Raw genomic sequence first — 27,736 nt, 5'->3', positions numbered from 1 at the left:
TCTCCAGAAGCCAAAGAAGAACTTTCTTGGTGGCTTTCTCATCTAGAAGTTTGGAATGGGAGAGCCATTTTTGTAAAGACTCTGGGTTTTGTTATATAATTCCGACGCCAGTCTTTCAGGCTGGGGAGCGCATTGTGGCCCATCCATTAAAGGGGGCAAGTGGACGAGAAACGCTTTCACATCAATTGTTTAGAATTATTGTCTGGCTCCTTTGCAGTCAAGAGTTTTGTAAAATTTTCTTCTCCAGTTTCTATTCTCTTGCAAATGACCAATATTTCTGCGGTGCAGTATCTCAATTGTTTGGGAGGCACCAAATCCAGAGATCTGTCCAACATCACCAAAGATTTTATTCATCTTTGTTTGGACAGGAATATCTCGGTCAAAGCAGAGTATATTCCAGGCCAATCGAATTCCGCAGCGGATTGGGGTTCTCGTCATTTGTCAGATGCCAGCGACTGGAGATTGAACAGGAGTCTTTTCCTTGCTCTCCAATCCCTCAGGGGTCCCTTTTGTTTAGATCTCTTTGCTTCCAGGGTCAACTTTCAGATCTAGCCTTATTTCAGTTGGCGTCCAGATCCAGAGGCGGCAGCCATAGATGCATTCCTTCATCCATGGCCACCTCAAGGAGTCTATGTATTCCCTCCCTTCTCGATGATCCCAAGGACAATTTTGATTGTTCGCAGGGATCTGATATCTCTAACGTTAGTGAACCCCCTTTGGCCAGCCCAGTCTTGGTACCCTTCTCTGTTGGAGATGTCCACCAACTTTCTAATTTGGCTTCCTCTGTTTCCTCATTTCATCACAGATGCAGAAGGCAATTTCCACAATCTGGTGCTTCAAGGCTCTCTCCACCTGGTGGCATGGGTGTTCTCAGGGGACCCTGGACTCTCTGAGGCCTTTCGGATGGAGCTAGATTGCTCATGCAAGAGTCTTTGGCCTCAGGAACTCGTAGATGCTATTTCACTGCCTGGTCTAAATAGACTAGCTGGTGTTAGCGGAGAAACTTAGATCCCTTTTCTTCGGATCTAAGTGATATCATTAATTATTTGTCTCATCTTTTTGATTCAGGCCTGGTTTACAGGTCTATTAATGTTCATCGTTCGGCTATTTCTACCAGACATAACTTAATTGATAATCAACCTGTTGGAAAACATCCTTTAGTTTGTAGAGTGCTTAAAGCTATTAGGTTAAAATGTCCCCCTGTTCCAAACACAAATTCTTTTGGGATGTGGATTTAATTTTTTCCCTATTTCCTGGCCTGTTAATTCTTCTCTATCTTTAAAACAACTTTCAGCTAAACTTGCTACTCTACTTTGTCTTATTTCTTTTTGTAGAGTTTCAGATGTTAGGGCCTTAGATTGGAATGCTAAACGGTTTTCTCCGGAGGGTTTTACCTTTTTTCTATCTCGTAGAACTAAGACTCTCTTTACTTCTATTTTCTATCCTTATCTTCCTTCTGAACCTTCTTTATGTATAGTCGAATGTTTGAAAGTATATGAATCCAAAACTTTCGGCTAGATTTAGAGTTTTGCGTTAGCCGTCAAAGCAGCGTTAAGGGGTCCTAACGCTGCTTTTGGCCGCCCGCTGGTATTTAGAGTCAGCCAGGAAAGGGTCTAACGCTCACTTCCCTACCGCGATTCCAGGCTGCCGCAGATCTCCTTACGCCAATTGCATATCCTATCTTTTCAATGGGATCTGCCTAACGCCAGTATTTGGAGTCTTGGGAGAAGTTAGCGGTAGACCCTCTACCGACAAGACTCCAGCCGCAAAAGAAAGTCATAAAGCTCATAACTACTGTGCTCTAAAGTACACTAACATCCATAAACTACCTATGTACCCCTAAACCGAGGCCCCCCCACATCCCCGCCACTCTAATAAAAATTTTTAACCCCTAATCTGCCGACCGGACATCGCCGCCACCTACGTTATACCTATGAACCCCTAATCTGCTGCCCCTAACATCGCCAACCCCTATATTATATTTATTAACCCCTAATCTGCCCCCCCAATGTCGCCGCCACCTTACCTACACTTATTAACCCCTAATCTGCCGACCGGACCTCGCCGCCACTATAATAAATGTATTAACCCCTAAACCGCCGCACTCCCGCCTTGCAAACACTATAATAAATAGTATTAACCCCTAATCTGCCCTCCCTAACATCGCCCCCACCTACCTACAATTATTAACCCCTAATCTCCCACCCTCACCGTCGCCGCTACTATAATAAAGTTATTAACCCCTAAACATAACTCTAACCCTAACACCCCCCTAACATAAATATAATTTATATTAAACAAAATAATATTCCTAAAATTAACTAATTTATTCCTATTTAAAACTAAATACTTACCTATAAAATAAACCCTAATATAGCTACAATATAATTAATAATTACATTGTAGCTATTTTAGGATTTATTTTTATTTTACAGGCAACTTTGTTTTTATTTTAACTAGATACAAAAGCTATCAAATAGTTAATAACTATTTAATAGCTACCTAGTTAAAATAAATACAAAATTACATGTAAAATAAATCCTAACCTAAGTTACAATTAAACCTAACACTACACTATCATTAAATTAATTAAATAAATTACCTACAATTGCCTACAATTAAATACAATTAAATAAACTATTCTATAATACAAAAAAATAACAAACACTAAATTACAAAAAATAAAAAAGAATTACAAGCAGTTTAAACTAATTACACCTAATCTAAGCCCCCTAATAAAATAAAAAAGCCCCCCAAAATAAAAAATCCTCTACCCTATTCTAAAATACAAAAATAATCAGCTCTTTTACCAGCCCTTAAAAGGGCTTTTTTGCGGGGCCATGCCCCAAAGTAATCAGCTCTTTTGCCTGAAAATAAAAATACAATACCCCCCCCAACATTACAACCCACCACCAACATACCCCTACTCTAACCCACCCAAACCCCCCTTAAAAAAACTAACCCCCTGAAGATCTCCCTACCTTGAGTCGTCTTCACCCAGCCGAGCCGAATTCTTCAGCCAAGCGGAGCAAGAAGATGTCCTCCATCCGGTAGAAGTCTTGATCCAAGCGGCAAAGAAGAGGTCCTCCATCCGGGTGAAGTCTTGATCCAAGCGGCAAAGAAGAGGTCTTCCATCTGGGCGATGTCTTCTTCCAAGCGGCATCTTCTATCTTCTTTCTTCCGGATCCATCTTCATCCCGCCGACACGGAACATCCTTCTTCCCCGACGGACTAACGACGAATGAAGGTTCCTTAAAGGGACGTCATCCAAGATGGCGTCCCTTCAATTCCGATTGGCTGATAGAATTCTATCAGCCAATCGGAATTAAGGTAGAAAAAATCTGATTGGCTGATGCAATCAGCCAATCAGATTGAAGTTCAATCCGATTGGCTGATCCAATCATCCAATAGAATGCAAGTTCAATACGATTGGCTGATTGGATCAGCCAATCGGATTGAACTTCAATCTGATTGGCTGATTGCATCAGCCAATCAGATTTTTTCTACCTTAATTTCGATTGGCTGATAGAATTCTATCAGACAATCGGAATTGAAGGGACGCCATCTTGGATGACGTCCCTTAAAGGAACCTTCATTCATCGTTAGTCCGTCGGGGAAGAAGGATGTTCCGCGTCGGCGGGATGAAGATGGATCCGGAAGAAAGAAGATAGAAGATACCGCTTGGAAGAAAACATCGCCCGGATGGAAGACCTCTTCTTTGCCGCTTGGATCAAGACTTCGCCCGGATGGAGGACCTCTTCTTTGCCGCTTGGATCAAGACTTCTACCCGATGGAGGACATCTTCTTGCTCCGCTTGGATGAAGAATTCGGCTCGGCTGGGTGAAGACGACTCAAGCTAGGGAGATCTTCAGGGGGTTAGTGATAGGTTTTTTTAAGGGGGGTTTGGGTGGGTTAGAATAGGGGTATGTGGGTGGTGGGTTGTAATGTTGGGGGGGGGCATTGTATTTTTATTTTCAGGCAAAAGAGCTGATTACTTTGGGGCAAGGCCCCGCAAAAAGCCCTTTTAAGGGCTGGTAAAAGAGCTGATTACTTTTGTATTTTAGAATAGGGTAGGGGATTTTTTATTTTGGGGGGCTTTTTTATTTTATTAGGGGGCTTAGATTAGGTGTAATTAGTTTAAACTGCTTGTAATTCTTTTTTATTTTTGTAATTTAGTGTTTGTTATTTTTTTTTATTATAGAATAGTTTATTTAATTGTAGGTAATTGTAGTTAATTTATTTAATTAATTTATTGCTAGTGTAGTGTTAGGTGTATTTGTAACTTAGGTTAGGATTTATTTTACAGGTAATTTTGTAATTATTTTAACTAGGTAGCTATTAAATAGTTATTAACTATTTAATAGCTTTTGTACCTAGTTAAAATAAATACAAAGTTGCCTGTAAAATAAAAATAAATCCTAAAATAGCTACAATGTAATTATTAATTATATTGTAGCTATATTAGGGTTTATTTTATAGAAAAGTATTTAGTTTTAAATAGGAATAAATTAGTTAATTTTAGGAATATTATTTAGTTTAATATAAATTATATTTATGTTAGGGGGTGTTAGGGTTAGAGTTATGTTTAGGGGTTAATAACTTTATTATAGTAGCGGCGACGGTGCGGGCGGGAGATTAGGGTTTAATAATTGTAGGTAGGTGGCGGCGATGTTAGGGAGGGCAGATTAGGGGTTAATACTATTTATTATAGTGTTTGCGAGGCGGGAGTGCAGCGGTTTAGGGGTTAATACATTTATTATAGTGGCGGCGAAGTCCGGTCGGCAGATTAGGGGTTAATAAGTGTAGGTAAGGTGGCGGCGACGTTGGGGGGGCAGATTAGGGGTTAATAAATATAATATAGGGGTCGGCGATGTTAGGGGCAGCAGATTAGGGGTTCATAGCTATAATGTAGGTTGCGGCGGTGTCCGGAAGCGGCAGATTAGGGGTTAATAGTATAATGCAGGTGTCAGCGATAGCGGGGGCGGCAGATTAGGGGTTAATAATTGTAAGGTTAGGGGTGTTTAGACTCGGGGTTCATGTTAGGGTGTTAGGTGCAGACTTAGAGAGTGTTTCCCCATAGGAAACAATGGGCTGCGTTAGGAGCTGAACGCTGCTTTTTTGCAGGTGTTAGGGGTTTTTTCAGCCAGCTCAGCCCCATTGTTTCCTATGGGGATATCGTGCATGAGCACGTTTTTCCAGCTTACCGCTACCGTAAGCAACGCTGGTATTGAGAGTTGAAGTGGAGCTAAGTTAGGCTAAACGCTCCCTTTTTTGAGCCTAACGCAGCCCCTCAGACAACGCTAAATACCAGCGTTGTTGGAAGGGTGCGTTGGGATAAAAAGCAGCGTTAGCTACGCGGGTCTTTACCGACAAAACTCTAAATCTAGCCGTAAGTCTTTAAGAAAATCATCTGATAACCAACTTCTTATTTCATTTGTACCTCCTTATTCTCCTATTACCTCGACCTCCATTGCTAGGTGGGTTAAATGGGTCATGAAAGAAGCTGGAATTGACATTCCTTTTTCTGCTCATTCAGTCAGAGAGTCTGCAGCTTCTAAAGCTTTTTTGAAGTCTGCTCCTATTCAACAGATTCTGAGTTTTAATTGCTTTAATCTTGCAAAATAGGAGTCTCTGGTCTTGTAATACAATTCTGATTATCCTAGCTTGTGAAGGTATAATCTAGATTTTATTAAAGACACAGAGACTTGTATTTTCCCACCTCATACATATTTTTTCCCACCCTTTTATGGCTATATAGTATTAATACATTTTTTATTTTTGACAGTTTCCAATTGAACAGAATCCTTTTCTCCTATCTGGATTTATTCCCTCATCACAAGAGAATGGTCTTCCTTCTACTAGATCCCGGACAAGACTTCAGTCTACAAGCAAGATTATCCTTTCCAAGATGTCTTCTAAACAGATCTTCAACATCCTCTTCATATGTTTTATGTTATGCTGTTTTGGACTGTTTGTTGTTATTTCAAATTCCTCCATAGTGAGCATCAGACAAGAAAGAGGAGGTTTGGCTGCGTATTGGTCAGTTTATGGTCACTATTCCTACTCTGATTGGTCACTTTTTTCCTGGTGTTATGTTAGCTCACACTCTAGCTACTTATTGTTATTCTTTATTTTCTGTACTGTTTTAATATTATTGTATCTGATGATGCTTTGTTATTTCTTTAAAGTGCTGCATTTTGAGTAGTAAAAGAAAGTATGCAAAATACTCGTCATTCTGTAATATTTTAAGGCATTTCTGTGATGTCAATCACAGTGGAGCTCCTTCTATGCAGAGAGAGGGGATTAGTCACAGCATAGATTTTGTGCCATTTGTTATAATTAAGAGTCAATCACAAATAATGGATGTGATGAGGGGTGGGTACAAATTTCTTGGAAAAGCACAATCTTAATTTTCAGTTGCAGTTGCAGTTTTTCCCCAAAAATATTTTGTTTCATGATGAAGCCAAAGTTGTTATTTTTGAACATTTTTACTGAATGTGAAGAGAACCAGTATCAATGAACCAATCAGAGATTTGCTTTGCCATTATGGAAGGAGATTATTAAAGATAGGATGAAAGGCAGTCAGCAGTTGGAAGGCTCACATCATGTGCTCTTCATGGGATTACAACAGTTTTACAGCCGACATAGGCTTCAATTACAATGAATCAGCAGTGACTTTTTTGGCTCTTTAATATGCCGAAAAAGAAACTTTTTGATTTGGCGTTATCACAATAGTTCATTTTCAACTCTTTCCTGCACTCGCAAGAAGATTTTTGGATCCTGGATAAAAGCCCTATTTCTCCCATGGAGCTGAAAATTTGAATTTGACACTTCTAGGGACTTGATAAGTCCTTGAAAAGGCATTTTGGACATCTTTAAAACTATTTTGCAGCTATTTTCAAACAGTCTGTTATCTTACTCATATGCAAAACAATGGCCACACGATACATTCTATAGATGTATTAACATTCATGGCATTGATTCATTTAAGCTCCATTCATCCCTATTGGAGAGTTGGAGAGGCTGCTTACAGTGAACAGGGTACACATTTACATATGTATAGGTAGATATACCTATGTATATGTGTTGAGTATGTGATAATATGTTTAGCTAAAGGGAGCTGTAGGAAAAGTCAGTTCAGAACCCCAAAATCTACAAAAGGTGTTCTTTTAGTTTTCGTTTTTAATAATTGATTAAATGTCTCACTAGCACTGCTGTGATTTTCACTGATTGTCACTATCAGTACTGTCATTGTTAAAATTGTGTTTTAAAAGGAGATTGCTTAATCTCGACTTTCATAGAAACCTATTGTAATCTGTTACCATCCACACCACTGCTAACCCATCTGAATGCATCTTTTGTCAGGATGGGCAGAACGAGCAACTATTTTTCTATCACTATTTGGGCACTTTTCAACTTTCACAAGTATTGTTTTTGACAATGTTTATTTCTGTTGTTTGCTAAAACATTGTTTCCAATTTTGGTGTGAACTGAAATCAAAATGACAGCTACGAGTTTTTATGCAAAAGACTTGGATTTTAACATTACTTAAACGGTAAATTGTGAATGCATGACAAATCATAAAAATTCTATTTGAATATGCTAGATATTTTAAGCAATAAAGCTTAAATGTAAAAAGGACTGGATATGACATGTAATTTATAGTCTTTATAACAAAAAGCTAGTTCACCTCTATATATCTTTTACACATTTCACAAATATATTTTGTTGCATCACGATTAAGAGTTTATATATATATATTAGGAAATTGTGAATAAACATCAAAGAGTAAGTGTAAAAACAATCAATCAAGTAAACATTTTATTTGAATATTTATTGTGTATGTTAAAATATTTTGTGTCTACTAACTAAACAGATGAAATTATAAGTGGTGCTGAAATTTAATTATGTAATTGGAAGACCCTTCCTTGACAATTATTTACAAGAAAGCAGATCAAGATCTTGCTTTAAAAACATGGAATTTTAGTAAGATTGGAACAAGAAAACTCATTTAATTTACACAAAATAAGTATAGTTTACATAAATAAAATCTGTTATCTGGTACAATCAAATGCTCGTGAAATAGCCTTTCAAAGATAAAATCCATGCCTTCTTTCCCAAGTGAATGATTATCGTTCAGCTTGACGTATTTTCCTTCATATTCATCATTTGATACAGGTAATCCAACATCTAGAATTTAAACAAAACATATAAAATTAGTAGGCACACCCAGCAAGCAAAAGAAGGAATTTCTAAACAAATCTGTAATATGTTTTTTAAAGGACATATAATATAACATACAATTTTCAAAAAACACATGACCATCATTAATATTGTGTTGGAACCATTTCATTATATTATTTATATTTTTTTCTATCTCTGCCCACAGTCTGAAGGGAAAATTTAAATCTTGACTATAGTAAGAGCTCACAATTCCAGGACAAAAATATTGTGTTCCATGACCCTGGAGGAAGGCAAGTTGTACAAAGCAATGCTTTTCAGTCTTCATTAGCATCCAAGAAGATCATGGAAAATTGACCTTTTGGGGGCAATAACACATGTGACAATAATATAGTCATTGCAAAATGTCGGCAGCCACAATATTGCTGTTAGAGCAGCATTTAAGGCAAGGATATTGTACTTTTGAGGAACACTAAAGTCAAAATAGAATAGAACATTATCAAAATTAAACATTAGTTCACAGTGAATACATTTGTTAGTCTGTGATTCCTCAATGGCTGTCACATGATAAAAGGGGCAGAGAAATGGAAGGAACTTTTACATTTGTCCATCTACTGCTCATTTTAAATAACGAGTAAAAGCTATCTCATTATCTTTTTATGCATTTGTTTATTGCAGTTGATTTTAAAGGGAAAGTAAACACCTTGTACCATTTCTGTTGTATTGCTATAGAATAATATATCAGCCAAGTCTTAACATTTTAAAAACAAATTAATATCCTTTATATTGCAATTAGTTTTAAATAGCTAAACTCCACCCACCATTTACCCTATTTGGAGGAGCCAATCTAGGCTTTAGTTCACAGACAACAAGGCTAATCACTGTCATAATGTTAGTATAGAATTAATTGTTTTATAGTTTGAGAAGTTAGCAGGGTGCATGTCAAGTTTGAAGAATTAGAAATTGCTTAAAGGGATAGGAAAGTCAAAATCAAACTTGTATGATTCAGATAGAGCAAGTAATTTTAAGACACTTTTAAATTCACTTCTATTTTCAAATGTGCTTAGTTCTCTAAGTATCCCTTGTTAAAAAATGAATACGCACATATCATACACTAGTGGGAGCTGCTGCTAATTGGTGCCTGCACACATTTGTCTCTTGTGATTGGCTAACTAGATGTGTTCAGCTTCCTGTCAGTAGTGCAATGCTGTTCCTTCAGCAATGGATAACAAGAGAATGAAGCAAATTTGATAATAGAAGTAAATTGGAAAGTTGTTAAAAATTATATGTTCTATCTGAATCCTAAAAGAAAATTTGGGGGTTTACTATCCCTTTAATTTTAAGAGCTAAAGCACATGAAAATGGGGGAAAATAATTAATTAAAATATGTGCAGTACATGATTGTTTCATTGTCCATAAGTAAACATTTTATATTAAAATATCAAAGTGTTTACTGTCCCTTTAATGGTCCTTTAAATCCTAGTTACTCAACCTGTGGTATGTGTACCCCTGGGGGTACTTGAGGCTTTAGCAAAGGGTACTCCAGGGACTGGCATTAATTACTTTTTGCATAAATAATAAATTACTTACTTTTTACCTGATGTATCGATTGATGACAAATCAAAGAAAGCTGTGTTTCTCATTTCTACCCTTGTGTGAGTAATTCCCTGCCTAGGTTGGACAACTGCTCAATCACTGAATCACATCAGATTAGTAAAACTTTATATTCTGGCTTGTCAGGGACATATGAGGGCTGGTATTGAGCTTCTCTGACATGAACATGGAAAGTGTATTATTGTGACCAAGGGGCATATTTATCAATGTGCGAGCGGACATGATACGATTCTTGTGAACTGCTGGTGCAATGCCGCCCCCTGCAGTTTCATGGGTGTCAATCAACCAGATCGTATTCGATCAGGTTGATTTCTGTCCGCGGGCTCAGAGCAGGCGGACATGTTATGGAGCAGCAGTCTTTAGATCGCTGCTTCATAACTTCTGTTTCCAGCGAGCCTTCAAACAAGGGGCATCAAGCTCCATACAGAGCTTGATAAATATGCCCCCAAGTGTCAAAGAGGGAAGTGCCAGATAAGTATGGCCCCAAGTGTCAAAGAGGCAAGTTCCAGATAAATATGCCCCCAAGTGTCAAAGAGGCAAGTTCCAGATAAATATGCCCCCAAGTGTCAAAGAGGCAAGTGCCAGATAAATATGCCCCCAAGTGTCAAAGAGGCAAGTGCCATATAAATATGCCCCCAAGTGTCAAATAGGCAAGTGCCAGATAAATATGCCCCCAAGTGTCAAAGAGGCAAGTGCCAGATAAATATGCCCCCAAGTGTCAAAGAGGCAAGTGCCAGATAAATATTCCCCCAAGTGTCAAAGAGGCAAGTGCCAGATAAATATGCCCCCAAGTGTCAAAGAGGCAAGTGCCAGATAAATATTCCCCCAAGTGTCAAAGAGGCAAGTGCCAGATAAATATGCCCCAAGTGTCAAAGAGGCAAGTGTCAGATAAATATGCCCCCAAGTGTCAAAGAGGCAAGTGCCAGATAAATATGGCCCAAGTGTCAAAGAGGCAAGTGCCAGATAAATATGCCCCCAAGTGTCAAAGAGGCAAGTGCCAGATAAATATGCCCCCAAGTGTCAAAGAGGCAAGTGCCAGATAAATATGCCCCAAGTGTCAAAGAGGCAAGTGCCAGATAAATATGCCCCCAAGTGTCAAAGAGGCAAGTGCCAGATAAATATGCCCCCAAGTGTCAAAGAGGCAAGTGCCAGATAAATATGCCCCCAAGTGTCAAAGAGGCAAGTGCCAGATAAATATGCCAGTGTGATATAGGTAAAGTGCATCATAGTAGTCTGCCACAATAAAATGAGATAAACTGTGTATGAAATGGTTATTGAAAATAGAAAGATGGTACCATAAATATTGCTTTCCTCATCATGCTGTCTTTCTTTAATGGTAGAAGCATATTAATTGCATATAATTATTAATGGCAATGGACTATATAACTGTGTTTTATGTGTTTATATTTCTGTGTTGTAATATTGGCAAATATTAATTCCAAAAAATATATATCTGATTTCCATATATTTACTTCATTAATATATCTGATACAAGCTTGTGAAACCAAGTAATACACATGATTTCAAATTTTGCTCCTGTAAAAGATCAATAATATTTGTGCTACAGTTGGGGTACACAGGAAATAACTAGATGCCTACGGGGTACAGGCTACCAAAAGTTTGAGAAACACTGCTATAAATCTACAAACAGTGGCAAATATAGTGGTCTCTAGTGGACACTACTGCAATCTTTATTGTAACTTCCCCAACGTAAAAACATATTACAAAATTTAATTTTCTAAGCAGTTTTTCTTTTCACTCATAAAGAAAGAGAAGCAATCTACCAGGAATGAACAGCAGCACAGTGGCTTTCTTCTATGGCCCGATTACCACCAACCCAGATCTCTTATTGACATTTGCTGCCTAATATTGTTTAGTTAATCAGTCTAGTCTTATTAGTCTTAATAGAACAAAACTCTTTCCTGGTTCACTTCTGTTATCAAATGTATTTTGCTCACTTGGTATCCTTTGTTGAAAAGAATACCTAGGTAGGCTCTGGAGTTGCATAGCACTACTGGAAGCTAGCTGCTGATTGGTGTCATTGGCTCACCAGATGTATTCAGCTAGTTGTGCACTGCTACACCTAAGCATATCTAGGTTTCACTGAGACTGGCAGAGTGCAAACTAGACTGCGTGCATATTACAAGTTGAAAGTAGATTCGATCACATGAGCGCAAACTAAATTTGTGCTCGTCTGGTTAGCGTGACTGAAGGCCTTGAGTTGTGTCATGGCTAAAAAAAAGTTACATTAAACTCAACATAAATACATTAAAATAAAGAGTTACACTCATATATACAATATCTAATAAAAATGAATCATATATATATTAAAAAAGTTATAAGGGTTAAAAGTTATATGGTATATGACAAGGTATTTGAATGGAAAGGGTTATAATGTATATAAACATACATATATGTGTATGTATGTATATACTGTGTACGTATACATGTGCATTTACGTTTATATGTGCATATATGTATATACATAAATATATACACATATATACACATGTAAACACACCACACATACATACATATATATATATATATATATATATATATATATATATATATATATATATATATATATATGTATACACACACACATATATAATTTACTGTTTATAAATATATTTAAAAATAAATAGAACATTTTATTCTATGTGAAGAACATTGGAATGTAGAATAATTATAACTACCTTTGGGTTAGCACTGTAGGTTTAATTCCTGTCGGGTTAGCACGCGAGTGATAAGTGTTAGTTTTTTTTCTAGTTTGCTCTCTCCATTGAAGTCTATGGTGAGAAGAAATTGATGCCGTTGCAATATCCAAAGTCCTGAAGTTAGCACGCGCCACCTTTCGCTCGCTCACATGCAAACATTTAACTTTCAACTTGTAATACACACGCTAACACGCATGCATTAAAAGTTGACTTCTGGTGGTGTTTGCGATCATACATAAGCATTAAATAGCGCACCACTTGTAATCTGACCCTGTATGTGCTAAGGTGCATTTCAAAACTTGACTACCAGAATGTGTTGCAAAACAGTAACTTAGAACAGTGGGCTATATAAATAGACTCTCTAGCTTCTCCATGCTCTCCAGCATCACTAATATATATGTTATACTATACAATGTGTTTTATAAGCATAGTATTGAGGTTATTCTTCACCTCCCTCTAGTCATGGGTGACTCCATGTTGAAATTAAGCAATCACTGCATTCCAATGCTGATGCGTTTGCACGTGTACAGCATTCTCCTTCAGTAACCTGCATTGTAATTCAAGTTATAAAATGCTGGAACCCATAATTAGGGGCAGGGGCAGGAAATGTATTTAGTAATTAATGTCCCTTTAAATAGTTTGCATTGAATGGTATAGTAATTGGAGGGGCAGTTAGCTAATCAAGCTGTGTTCAATATTTACTGCCAAATTACTAAGTAAGAAAACAATTACATATGTATTATCCCATATATATAGGGTATTTTACAAAAAATGCTCAGTTCAGTACGTGAAAGAAAAATAAGATTTCCAATATCGGTCATCAGGGTAAAGATAATCCTAACTTTTAGACTTCAAATGTTTTTAGTTTGACGCTTACATGGAAAATATATATAAATAACAGTTTTCCTCTTCTGCACAAAAATGTCTTATTTTATATTATGCTCAAAATAATCTCCAGCTGAATCAGTCTCTGATTGTTCCAACTGTGACATTAATACTTGTTTACTTTAACTTCATAGAAAAACAATGGGACAACCTGTCAGAATATTTTTTCTATAAACATTTTCTATTTTAAAAGGAAACCGACAGATGAGATTGCCAGATCATACACGGATAAACTGTGATAAAGGGTACATGTCAAAGGGAAGAAAATGTATCTTTGAAATTAAGTTACAGTTAATGTATACTGGCATCTTAAAAGGAAGTTAAACTCAGATTGAATTCCCAATAAAATAATTCATTGTTAATCAGTTAAACGTTGTAATGCATTTTCATTATTTATTTTGCTTGCTTTTTCTGTAATTTATTTAACCCTGATAATTGACCCAGAATGGCTGAAATCTGTGGAAAACCCTGAGCCTCCTAAATGTGGCATAGTCATTTGTTTATAATGTGTGGGAGCTGATTTATATGTATTCTTATTGGTCACAACAAATTATATAAGATAAACATTAACATAGTACTACCTGAAAAAATAATCTACCAACTGAGTTTAGATTAAAACAATTAGAAAGCAAAACCATTTAACACAAACAACCATATCCCTGAATTCTGTTTTTAGCCAGAAATATATCTAAGCCATTTTTAAGTTTATTGAAGGTATTCAAGAGGCTTTTTTTTAAGGGGTGTGTTCTTGCATTGCAGACCAATTAAATTGTTGCTATCAAAATTAAAGTTTTAACTGCTTTTAAAACTTATTTTATATACAGATCTTTTGAGATACATAGAATAATTTCAGATGCTAAATTTAAGAACCTAATTTAATTTCAAGTATTTATATGTATCGTATAATATTATTACATTTCATATTTCATATTATTATTTTATTTTAATACACCGTTATTGTATTTTAAGTTGCTATGTATGTGCTTTTCCCTTTTTTTAAAAAAAATACATATTTTATTACCTAAATGACCGACGTCCGACTAACACTTACAATTGCTAATTCACAGCTGAAGATTTATTTAGTTGGGGTATTAAATCCTGACATTAACTAGTTGGTAAACAAAGATTATACAACCTGAAGTAATTAACTTTTGAAAAGTTGGACACAGAACTGTCACTATTCATCTTCTAGCAAGTCATATGACTTTTTTTACAAAGCCAATTTATATTGCCTTGCATGTGTAGCTAGGTTTGTAAGGATGACTTTATAACTTGGTTAAATGTTGGCAATTTATGACTTGGTACTCTTCTTGGTATCATAGCATAAGCTAATGCACTCACACTTCTGTGCTGATTTCCCTGTATATCCTTCAGGCAATACTAAGGACAATTCAGATTCTACAATATGTCGGGTGTTACATGGGTCAGATAATCCAAGCACTGAAATTAGCTCATCTGTTGCACAATGGCAGCATGATAAATATGAGGGTTATACATGAACAACTGTGACTCTAGTTCACAATATAAGGTTATACAGCAAGTTTCACAGTTCTAACATAAGCGGTTGCAGAGAAAATAGATTTTTGAAATTTTCGTGTAAAACAAAATGACTGTCATATTATATGATATACAGCCACCATATTATGCAAAATAGTTTTCACCATAGATGTGAATAAACATGGCAAAATTAAAGCATTTTTGTAAAACGTTTTTTGTTTTATTATTAATTAAAAAATATTGTTAAGCATTTTTTAACAATTCAAAATAGTTGCCACACCACATGACTTATCAACTTCTCTTGAACAAATCTGAATGTTGGTCATAAGATAACTCTATAAACAAAATGTTACGTCTGCCCCATAAGTGGTTTCGGAGAAGAAGATTTTTGTAGTTTTTAAAAACAGAGCATACAAAACAAAATGGCCGCCAAGCTATGCAATGTATGGTTTTCAAATTGCACATACTAATGCTCACTATAGACCTCTACAATTTGCATAAGTTTCATGAAAATTTGCAAATGTTTTAGTTTATGAAGGCGACTGCGCAGTGCGAATTTTGACTGCAATATTGTCTTTGAGGATTATGACTATGTGTAATCATGTGTCTATTACACTGTAATATTGTTAAATATTGTAAAACTAATGTATAAAGTGCAAAATTACGCAACTAAATGTCGATAAAAAGGTTAATGTCTCACGGCAGCCATGTTGATTATAGAAATATTGCAGTTTGAACAAACTTGGTAGAAGACTTTGCAAGGAGCATATGTGCAATATTGTGCTTTATTGCACTACGCAGTTTAAGAGAAGAAGATGTTTAAAGATTTTTGCAAAATGCAAGATGGCTGCCCCATCATGTGACCAAGGCACTTCTCTTGAGCAAAAGCAATTCTAGGTAACAGCAGCAGTGAGCACAGCAAGTTTCAAAGTTGTAACATAAGCAGTTGTAGAGCAATCTATTTCTAAGAATTTATCAAAATTATTAGCAAAAAGCAATATGGCTGCCAGAGCATGTGACCTATGAGTTCAATATTGCATGAGATGTAGCAGAGCAATAGGCTGTACCAGCATACCTGATTTCAAGAGCTTTGCACAAACAGTTAAGCAGTTATGGGCAATTGAATAAAAATCTTAGTGGAATAAAAAGAAAAATAATAATAATCCTAACAATAACAATAGGTTGTCCCGCAACTTCGTTGCATGGTCACCTAATAATCCTGACAATAACAATATATAACAAGACATCTTTCTAGCTACTTTCTATGTAAATATTTAATTAAATAAATATGCAGAGAAATATATTGTGCAATGCATCATACTTATTAATTATGGACATACACAAAAATAGACTAAATATACAAATAGCTACTCTTTTCCTAATTAATGTAAAATGTGATATTTAATTATAAATATGTATTTGATAAATTAGAATAGAATTATTGGAAATGTGAACTATATAGAACCATTATAATCACCTTAATAGCAGTATTCCACCTTTATATTTCATATCAATAAATCATGTAATGGCAAGAGCAATTAGGATTGGTGAATCTGTTTTTGATTTTAGCTAATTGGTAGATTTTTTTTAAACATAAATAATGAAATAATGAATAATAAAGTCCAAATGCACCCACAGCTAAGACTACGGCTATTGCTGAAACACGTCAGTTGGGTCATTGGATGCTGCTGTTTGTCAACTTTTTATCTGAAGAGTGAATAAAAGTTAAGGTTTATGCCGGTGTTCCTGGAGACTTTGTTTGTGATGGAACAATTTCATTATAAATTGTCTAACAGGCATAAATAAAGCAAAAGCTACAACAATTGTGTACAAGAATACTATATCTTATAGCCATATAAAATCATAAATAGCATTAAAGGGACAGTCAAGTAAAAAAAACCTTTCATGAATCAAATAGGGCATGTAATTTTAAACAACTTTCCAATTTACTTTTATCACAAATTTTGCTTTGTTCTCTTGGTATTCTTAGTTGAAAGCTAAACATAGGAGGTTCATATGCTAATGTCTTAGACCTTGAAGACTGCCTCTAATCTGAATGCATTTTGACCACTAGAAGGCATTAGTTAATGTGTTTCATATAGATTACATTGAGCTCATGCACGTGAAGTTAACCTGGAGTGAGCACTAATTGGCTAGAATGCAAGTCTGTCAAAAGATCTGAGATAAGGAGGCAGTCAGCAGAAGCTTAGATACAAGGTAATCACAGAGGTATAAAGTGTATTTCTATAACAGTGTCGGTTATGCAAAACTGGGGAATGGGTAATAAAGGGATTATCTTTCTTTTTAAACAACAAAAATTCTGGTGTTAACTGTCCCTTTAAAGGGATATTCCAGCCAAAATTGGAAACCACATGGGTGCATTCTGGAATTGAACAGAAGAAATTTTGTAATATACATACATTAGCAAAAATGCTTCTAATAAAAGCTATAGCTGTTTCAAACGTGTATTTAAGTATGCACCGTGCACCAGCATTTTAAACACAGCGCTTGCTCAGAGAGCCTTAGGTGCTTGTACCATCTGGTAATGGCTCAATTTGTTAATTGCTGACATGATACAAGCCCCACTGATGATCTGAGCAGCTGCATTATTTAAAATATGAGTGCAGTGACAATATCTCAATATGCTTCATGTGCACGTGCAAAGAAAAATGTTAACACTAAAACAGTGATAACTTTTACTAGAAGCTTTTTTGCCAGTACATGTATATCGCAAATATGTTTCTATTCAAAGATGTAATAAATCTATGTGCATTTAAATTTTGACTGGAATGTCCCTTTAATTGTAACTTATATAGCTGAGGTATAAGATTGTCTTCTTACAGCTTTGTATAAAATGCTGAAAAAAACAATGAATGCAGGAAATCTGTGCAGTGATTAGATTATTAGATTAACTGGTCCTGTCTTCTAAGTATGTCCTGAATGAAGACTTATGATTGCCATAGTGTGTCACATATCCAGTATCATTATTGAATCAGCTTACACCATTATTAATTACACCGTTGTCCTCTATTCTATCACCGTCTCCAAAAAACATTTTTCAAAATAATCAAAATCCATTTCTGTACCTCCTAAACAGTTTGTAATTTAAATAGACAGCAAATTCAAAATGTAATTCTGCATAAAAGTTTTAAATAAAAGGATAGTAAAGTAAAAATTAAGATATTCTGATTAAGTCAGAGCATACCATTTAACGATCTTTCAAATTTATTTCTGTTCTCCAATTTGTTTTGTTTTCTTAGTATCCTTTGTTGAAAAGTATACCTAGGTAACATATAAACATAGAAACATAGATATTGACGGCAGATAAGAGCCATAGGCCCAGCAAGTCTGCCCGACCTTACCTCAAGAGCAACAATGCAGTACTGAAAACCAGCTGAACACATCTGGTAAGCCAATGACAAGAAGCAAATATGTGCATCCACCAATCAACAGCAAGCTCCAAACAATGCTGCTCTTGAGTCTATCTAGGTATGCTTTTCAACAAAGGACACAAAGAAAACAAAGAAAATGTGAACATAAAAATAAATGGTAAAGTTTTTTAAATGTGTACTCTCACAAAAGTTTAATTTTGACATTACTGTCCCTTTAAACACATTGACAAACAAACAACAACTTTGCGATGCACTTGCATGATTTATTTTGCCTTTCTTTTCTGAAAATTAATTCTAAAATTGTGGTTTTCCCAATGCCCACAGAGAGGCTGGAGGTGTGTTACTTGGAATTCATATCACTTACTCTTCTTCATGCTGCACAGTGCTTGCACTTGAAATTAACTCATTTCTATATTTCACAAATTGCCCATACTAAAGGAGATAAGTTTAAAACAACACCCAAGAGACTATTTAACCCCTTGAGTGCTAACAACGACTCTGAGCTGTTGCAGAGTTTCCCACTCTGATGCTAACGACGGCTCAGAGTCGTCGTTAGCACTCTCCCACCTTGAGGGAGATCGAGTCGCAACCGCTCCTTCCCCGATGATCGGGCCTGCATAGTGACAGGCATCGCCGGGGCTTCACGTTATGCGCAGTGACATCACGCGCAATGACGTGATGACGTCACCGCGCAACTTTATTTATACTTAACAATGTTAAGTATAGAAACAGGGGGAATGCTGCTTAGAAGCCTATATCTCAGGCATCTAAGCAGCTACAGACCCCCAAGACCCACCGTTGAAAAGCTAATCGCCTAACCTTTCCAACACTGTAAGTCTTAAAAAACTTAGCACCCAGGTGGGAAAGTGCTTAGCACTCAAAGGGTTAATGGTTATGCCCCTGGACTGCAATACAATGCAAATTTTGCTAATGCAATAACAGTTTGAAATTCTCTTAAAAATGTATATTTTATGCATATAATTTAAAACAGACACTAGTATTTTCTGATGGTAGCTCAGTTAGGGCTATCTTGGGTGAAACTGGAGGGGGGTACAGAGGTTCATGGACATGGCTATATGGTTCAGGGATGGAGTTGGGACAGTTCATTGGCATGGTTGATCCGTTGGAGTTGGTTTGTTTCTGAATGGATTTAAATAATCTCCAGTTTACGTTAGAATGTATATGATCCAAAGAGAAATTTTCCATTATCAACTTATATTACCAACCCTTGTCTTTAAAGGGACATGAAATCCAAAAATTGTCTTTTTTTATAATGCAGATAGAGCGCACAATTTAAAACAACTTTCTAATTTACTTCTATTATCAAATTTGCTTCATTCTCTTGGTATCTTGTGTTGAAAAGCAGGGTTGTATGCTTAGGATCTTGCACATGTCTGGAGCACTATATGGCAGCAGTTATGCAAGAATGTTATCCATATGCAAGAGCACTAGATGGCAGCACTATTTCCTGCCATCTAGAAACCTACCTAGGTATCTCTCCAACAAAGAAAACCATGAGAATGAAGCAAATTTAATAATATAAGTAAATTGCAAACATTTAAAAATTGTATGTTCTGTCTGAAGCACAAAAGAAAATGTTTAGGTTTCATATCCCTTTAAAGGGACATTCCAGACAAAATTGAAATCCATGTGGATGCATTTCAGTTTTGGATAGAAGCACTTTTGTAATATACATGTATTAGCAAAAATGCTTCTGGTAAAAGCTATAGCTGTTTCAAAAGTCTATTTAAGTATGCACTGTGCACAAGCATTGTACACATAACACTTGCTCAGAGAGACTAAGGTTCTTATACCATCTAATGACTCAATTTGTTAAAGGGATACTTAACCCACATTTTTTCTTTCATGAATTTTAAGCAACTTTCTAATTTACTCCTATTATTAATTTTCTTCGTTATCTTGGTATCTTTATTTGAAAAGCAAAAATGAAAACTTAGGAACTGGCCCATTTCAGGTTCAGCACCTGGGTAGCGCTTTCTGGCTAAATGTAGCCCCCAATCAACAAGTGCTATCCAGGGTGCTGAACCAAAAAAAGGGCAATTTCCTAAGATTTAATTACTGCTGTATCAAATAAAGATACTAAGATAGTGAAGAAAATTTGATAATAGAAGTAAATTAGAAAATTGCTTCAAATTCCATGCTCTATCCGAATCACAAAAGAAAACAAATTGGGTATAATATCCCTTTAATTGGAGACATGATACAAGCCCCACTGGCTCTCTGAGCAGCTGCAATATTTAATATACTAGTGCACTCAGAATATCTAGCTATGCTTCACATGCATGCACGTGCAGAGAAAAATGTTAATACTTAAGCAATGATAACTTTTACTAGAAGCATTTTTGTCAATACATATATACTGCACATATGTTTCTATTCAAAGATGTAATTCATCTATGTGCATTTACATTTTGACCAGAATGTCCCTTTAAGTAGTTAATGAAAACTAGTGGAAATGTGCAGACACAAATTCTGATATGCACGTCAGTATGGAACTGTACAAGAGCACAGGTGCATCATTGTATTGTGAAGTCAAATACTGGTGCTTTTGCTAGAAAAAATCAGTAGTAGTAAAATATCTAAAATGTACTCTTTAAAAAAAAAAAAAAATAAAAATGTATATATATATATATATATATATATATATATATATATATATGTGAGACTGATCATTTAAAATGATTGGATAGACCTGCTGTAGAAGCTATTAGACAACATTTGCTTTCCTCTAAAATAATGGGACATCTGCACTCTTTTTATATTGATAAATGTAGTAATCAAATTAGATTAAAACAGATTGAAAAACTCAACAATACAACATTCATTTAATTATTTAGTGTATGGGGAAGAAAGAGCCCAGTGCACCAAAATGTTGAATATATACAATTTACATAGTTTTTTTTTTTTTAATGATAATGTTAATTGAGGTGTCTCTATGATGAAAATAGCATCTTCATCAGATAGTGCATTATGTCTGCCTATCTGTAGTACTTTCATCAAACTACAAACAAAAAACATTACAGGTTCATGCAAATTAGATGAAATGTACATTTGTTAAACCAAGGCATTTATATGGTTAACACATATAGTCATTCTGAGTGAAATTGCAGCAAATTCTAGGTGGACAGTGGTGTCTCCAAATTAGTTCCTTTAAGACAGAATTGCCACATCTGTCAAGTAAAATCCAATAGAAATAGCATTTTGTCATTGTTTTACTTATGCATATTATGCATTGCAAAAACTCTGCAGACTAAACAAGTGTATTAAAAGCCTTTTATTGGCAAACATTCTATAATTGTATAGTCCTGGAGGGAGATATCCTGTACTGATCAAGCAATCACTGTGTAACATGTTGCACAGGGTAAATCATCTGAAGTCTCCATGGGGCACAACAGCCTCTTGGTACCATGGAAAATAACAAGATAAATTGCAGGACAAGTGGGTAAGGTAAACAATCAATGGGTATTGCACAGTAATATTTTCACTATTCGCTTTATATGAACAACTACATTTGGAGATTATTGTCCCGTTTTAAAGGGACATGAACCCCAATATTTTCTTTCATGATACAGATAGTGCATACCGTTGTAAACAACTTCCAATTTACTTATCAAACTTACTTAATTATTTTACTATTCTTTGTTAAATGTGCCGCAATGCACACTACAGGAAGCTAGCTGAATGCATCTGGTGAACCAATGATAAGACGCCTTTATGTGCACCCACCAATCAGCAGCTAGCTCCCAGTAGTGAATTGTTGCTCCTGAGCCTACCTGGGTATGCATTTCAACAAAGTATTTCAAAAGAACAAAGCAAATCCAATAATAGGTATAAATTGTAAAGTTTTTAAAAACCACATGCTGTATCTGAATCATGAACAAAATAAGTTAAAGGGACAGTCTAGTCAAAATTAAACCTTTATGATTCAAATAGGACATACAATTTTAAACTAATTTCCAATTTACTTTTATCATTAAATTTGCTTTGCTCTCTTGGTATTATTTGTGGAAAGCTAAACCTAGGTAGGCTCATATACTAAGTTTTAAGACATTGAACTGCCTCTTATCTCAGTGCATTTTGACAGTTTTTGACAGTTAGACACTGCTAGTTCATGTGTGTCATTTAGATAACATTGTACTCACTCCCATTGAGTTATTTAAGAGGCAGCACTGATTGGCTAAAATGCAAGTCTTTCAAAAGATAAGGGGGCAGTCTGTAGAGGCTTAGATAAAAGGTAATTTCAGAGGTAAAAAGTGCATTAATATAACAGTGTTGGTTATGCAAAACTAGGGAATGGGTAATAAAGGGATTAACTATCTTTTTAAACAATAACAATTCTGGAGTAGGCTATCCCTTTAAAGACAAACTGAAAGAAATACTGGACTGATTAAAACGTGTATATATTTCTCTAATTAAGGCTCACTTAGGTAATTTTTATTTTGGCCATTATTAACAAAGACAATATTGTAGGTTATTATGACCTATTTGAGACGCTAACTACAGTAAGTTTACAAATACAAAGGAATCATTACATTTTTGTTATCTTACCTCTTTCAAATTATTATCCTCAGCACCCGAGAACTTCTTATTGTACACTGAGGCTTCTCTCATTGCTTTACTATTTCTGTATTCGTTTACTTCTATCATCTTTAACAAATTTAGAAGTGACTCTTTCCACTGCTGGTATCCATCTGATGGCTTGTCTCCTTCAGAGAAGACTGCGGCTGAGGACCTGTCTGCTTCATCATACGCATAAGGATATTCCTCTATACTCTTTTTACCCATGAGATGCCCTTAGGGTAGAAAAAAGAAAACAATCACAAACTCCTGACAAAAGAACTCATGCAATGCACATTTAATAATAACGTGATAGATGGAAGAACGGATTTATGTTTTAGTTCAACAGTTGCACAACGATATAATTCATTGTAAATAGAATTGTTCTTAAACTTTCATCTATTTTTTTCACTGCAGACTATTGATGAAAAGGTTTTATTATTTTCATTAACATTCATAACCTATAAACTCAAGATATAATGTACTGCATGACTAAAGAAATAAATAGTATAATAATACCATAAAATAAATAACTTGGTCCTTATGTTGCTAAATAAATATAGGGCGGTTATTTCAATTAGTAAAGTAAAAATAATATCAATATAATAAAACAATTGAAGCAAAAGTACAAAATTACCAATGGAGTAACTAGATTTTTCACTGAACATATGTAACGTAAATGTTTTAAATCTAATATCCTTTAATATCGACTTACCATTATGACTAGACAAATACAATTGTGCTAAACGTGTTTCCTTCACATTTGTATCTGTTTTGGAAAAGTCTGTTGGGGGTGAATACTTTTGAAGTATTTCAAACTAAAATGAAAATGTTTTTAATCTCAAGGTTAACGAATTCCTAGTACTTTTAACAAATGAAATAATGCTACAAGCTCATTATGCTACTTTATTTCAAGAGAACAGGCACATGAATCCGTTTTCATATAGATTATCAGACTCGCATTTTGTTTTTATTGGAAATATAATAATTTTGGCAACTATATTATACTAACATACACTATTATACTAACATGCACTATTATACTAACATGCACTATAAGTATTGATAACGATATTTTTAATAAGAATACAGATTAATATCAATTTCTTAGTACATGTCTGCAAAAATAAACGTCTGTGCAATTACAAAGTATAATTTATAATTATTTTAATAAAAGCACAATTTATTAAGGTTACCAGAATTATTTTTATTTTTCCATAGACTAAACCAGTGGTGATTAAAACGCTACAATACGAAGTGTACCTGCAGAGTTTGACACCATAATTGTATTTGCTAACGTCCTTGGAAAAGTTGCAAAGTATAGCAGTGCACTATTCTAGTGGAAAAGTGTATTGTTACTATTAGACTATATTAGCTGATTACTTTAATGTGAGCAATATGATAGATAGATGATATATACTAGGTAGATGAGAGAGAGAGAGAGAGAGAGAGAGAGAGAGAGAGAGAGAGAGAGAGAGATCTATACAGTCCCAGTTGAGCTCTGCACACCGATCATAAGTAATTACAACCATCAGGGAGCTTTCAATACATTTTACAAATACTTGAAGTAGGCACTCTGGATAACCATAAATGTATTTTATTCCAATATATCTAAAATAACTATACATTTTGTAGAGCATAAAGAGACTCAGTAATGTAATTATTTCAGGTATATTGTAAATAATCACAATTGTTTAATCTGGAGTAATAATAGATCATTTAACACCACTGGCACTTCACCAGAACTCGCACTTACCCACAGCCCAGTGACTGCCCCTCGGGTAGATTTTGGATAGAGAAGCCGCATCGTTGTGTTGTTGGGAGGCAGGGGAAGCCTGTGATAAGTGCACCTTGCAGAGGACCAGGCTGCAGAGTACAAGAAAGAAGAGGGCGCGGTACTTCCAGAAGAGCAAAACCCCTTCCATTATATCTGTGTATAATGTGCTGTTAGTGGTGCTGAAGCTGGTGCTGTCTGTGGTCCTGAAACAGGCGCTGTCTGTGGTGCTGAAACAGGCGCTGTCTGTGGTGCTGAAACAGGAGCTGTCCGCGGTACAGAAGAAGTAGCTGATGGAAGGAATTATGAATTGCTTGGAACCTCTCCGTACTTTACTATAACTCCCCTTTTATGAGCAGCATTTATAAGTGAAATAGGATGGGCTGTTGTCAGAATTTATTAGGCAGACACCTCCCTCACAGTGCCTTACTGACCTCAACCAGCCAGCTGATCTGATATATCCAGCAGTAGGACTGAGTCAGATATGCCAATACCACCACGCACAAACCGTGTCACTCAAATATTATTACTGTTTGTTTCCTATAACAAACATAGTACCTGACCTCTGCATATTATTGTCATCATATGAGTGAAATAAGACACCTTTCACCAAATATTCATCAGCTACTGTCTCTATTTGCTAGAACCATGCAGGCTAGTTGTGTTTGTTAGTTGCCATTATATTGAAGACGTAGGGGAAAAAAACCCAACATATAATGCAGGGAACAAAGATAAATTACATTGTTAATGAAGTAGTATGAGGCTCATGGAGCGAATGTAGTGTTAACTATTCTCCGTTTTGTGTACATTTGCCCTACATTTTATACTTTTGTCAATGATGGAAACATTTTCAGACTAATCAAAATGTTCCCATTAAGATAATTATTAATCAAGTTCAGAAAAGGAAAGTGTTGATGTGCGTTTAGTGCATGACACACCAATAGGGTGTCTTAGGCCCCCCAAAAAACTACAATTTCCTACTATAGATATTCATTTGGAATTTATACATATACAGTATATGCAGAAAAGCAGTAAAATCATAACTTTCTGCAAACCTTTATGATTCAGTTTCCATGAATAATACATGATACTTTTAAAGGCAAAGCAAGCCATAGGTATAGCTGTCTTAAATGGAGGGTGGGTTGGCCATCCTTCATGTCTCCTAGTAGAGGCGGGCTTAATCCTAAAAAGAATAGTTTATTAGAATAGATAATAATAATAATAATAATAATTATAATAATAAGGAATGTGTCCATCAAACTTCTTTGACACCCTCAACTTGGTGGGGTATGCTTGACCCACAGAAAAAAATAAAATATCTTTTTATAAATTAAGTCTTCTGCACCCGGAGGAAGATCCTCTCCCCATGTAAATAGTTTTCCTCTACACCCTTCCTCTTTGACTGCTGCTTATCCAGTAACTCTTTGCATCTAAATATAAATATAGAAACCCTAAGTATTGAATATGTTAACAATGCATTACCTTTTTGTAAGACACTTAACTATGATACCATGAATCCCAAAGGAGAATCTGAGGAGTGTAGCAATGGGATTTTCTTTTGGTGGTTTTCATAAATCAAACTCAAACATTTCTTTAGGTCACATCCAAATAAAACATATTATGACACAATTATAACATTTAAATTACTTTGTACTACAAAAGCCCAGGTTAGAGGAGCATTTTCACTGATCTATAAATGCTCCTCATTGTCCCTAATTCACTCACGTTCCCTGTGTACACTAAGGAAGAGTGGCTAAAGATCTTTATAGGGACAGTCTGCTCCAGAATTTTTATTGTTTTAAAATATATTTAATCCCTTTATTTTCCATTCCCTAGTTTTGCATAACCAACACTGTTATATTAATATACATTTCACCTCTGTGATTACCTTGCATCTAAGCCTCTGCAGACTACCCCCTTGTTTCAGTTCTTTTGACAGACTTGCATTTTAGCCAATCAGTGCTGACTCCTAGGTATCTCTTTGCGCGTAAGCACAATGTTATCTATAAGGCATACATGAACTAACGTCCTCTAGCTGTGATAAATGGTCAACATGCATTCAGATAAGAGGCTGGCCTTCAAGGGATTAGAAATCAGCATATGAACCTATCTAGGTTTAGCTTTGTGCTAAGAAAACCAAGAAAACAAAGCAAATTTGATGATAAAAATAAATTGGAAAGTTGTTTAAAATGGCATGCTCTATCTGAATCATGAAAGTTTAATTCCGACTAGACTGTCCCTTTAAATGCCTTACCCCACACAGAATTAGGAATCCTTTACCTTTGGTGGGAGATTTTTGCTGGCAGGGTTGTGTGGAATGAGGACATTTTATTCATGTTTGGTGGCTATGCATACGCTGGATGAATATGATAGGCAGAATTAATGTCCCACTTAAAATACAATAATTATTATTATCAGGTATTTGTAGAGCGCCAACAGGTTCCGCAGCGCTATGAATATAGGTGGTATATAAGAAACAATTACAGGGATCAAATTGGTAGAGGGTCCGTCCGAAAGTTGCACTGTTGTAGTCGGCTCTTATGAAGGTGGAGTACAAACAGCTGGGCTCATAGGCTTACATGCTATGGGGTTAGCAGTGGAGATAGGAAGGTTAGTGTAGGTTGTATGCTTCCCTGAATAGTAGAGGCTTCAGGGAGCACTTAAAGCTTTTAAAACTAGGGGAGAGTCTTGTGGAGCAAGGCAGAGAGTTCCATAAGATGGGAGCCAGTCTGGAGAAATCTTGTAAACGGGAATGTGAGGCTGTAACAAGAGAGGAGGAGAGTAGGAGATCATGAGCGGAGCGAAGAGGACGTGAGGGAGAGTATCTGGAGACAAGGTCTGAGATGTAGGGGGGAGCAATGCAAGTGAGGGCTTTGTGTGTCAGAGTGAGAATTTTGTGTTTAATCCTGGAGGCAAGAGGAAGCAAGTGAATGGATTGGCAGAGAGGTATGGCAGATGAAGAGCGACGTGTAAGGAAGATGAGCCTGGCAGAGGCATTCATTATGGATTGTAAAGGAACTAGGCGGCAGCTAGGGAGACCAGAGAGAATGGAGTTGCAGTAGTTGAGGTGGGAAATAATAAGAGAGTGGATTAAA

The 27,736-nt window shown here is 35.8% G+C and overlaps 1 protein-coding gene across 1 annotated transcript; it reads right to left on the bottom strand.

Moving 5' to 3' along the window:
- Nucleotides 1-7,819: 7,819 nt before the first annotated feature.
- Nucleotides 7,820-24,957, bottom strand: GRP (gastrin releasing peptide). The gene is made up of 3 exons (XM_053700417.1): nt 24,624-24,957; nt 22,859-23,103; nt 7,820-8,190 (listed from the first exon to the last, which is right to left on the bottom strand). The coding sequence occupies exons 1-3, from the start codon at nt 24,790-24,792 to the stop codon at nt 8,137-8,139; spliced, it is 468 nt and encodes a 155-aa protein (XP_053556392.1). The 5' UTR covers nt 24,793-24,957; the 3' UTR covers nt 7,820-8,136.
- Nucleotides 24,958-27,736: the final 2,779 nt, after the last annotated feature.

Source organism: Bombina bombina, chromosome 2, assembly GCF_027579735.1.
Source record: "Bombina bombina isolate aBomBom1 chromosome 2, aBomBom1.pri, whole genome shotgun sequence".
Lineage (NCBI taxonomy): Eukaryota > Metazoa > Chordata > Amphibia > Anura > Bombinatoridae > Bombina > Bombina bombina.
Note: the sequence above shows the minus strand (reverse complement) of the source record. Positions and strands in the feature narration are given on the sequence as shown.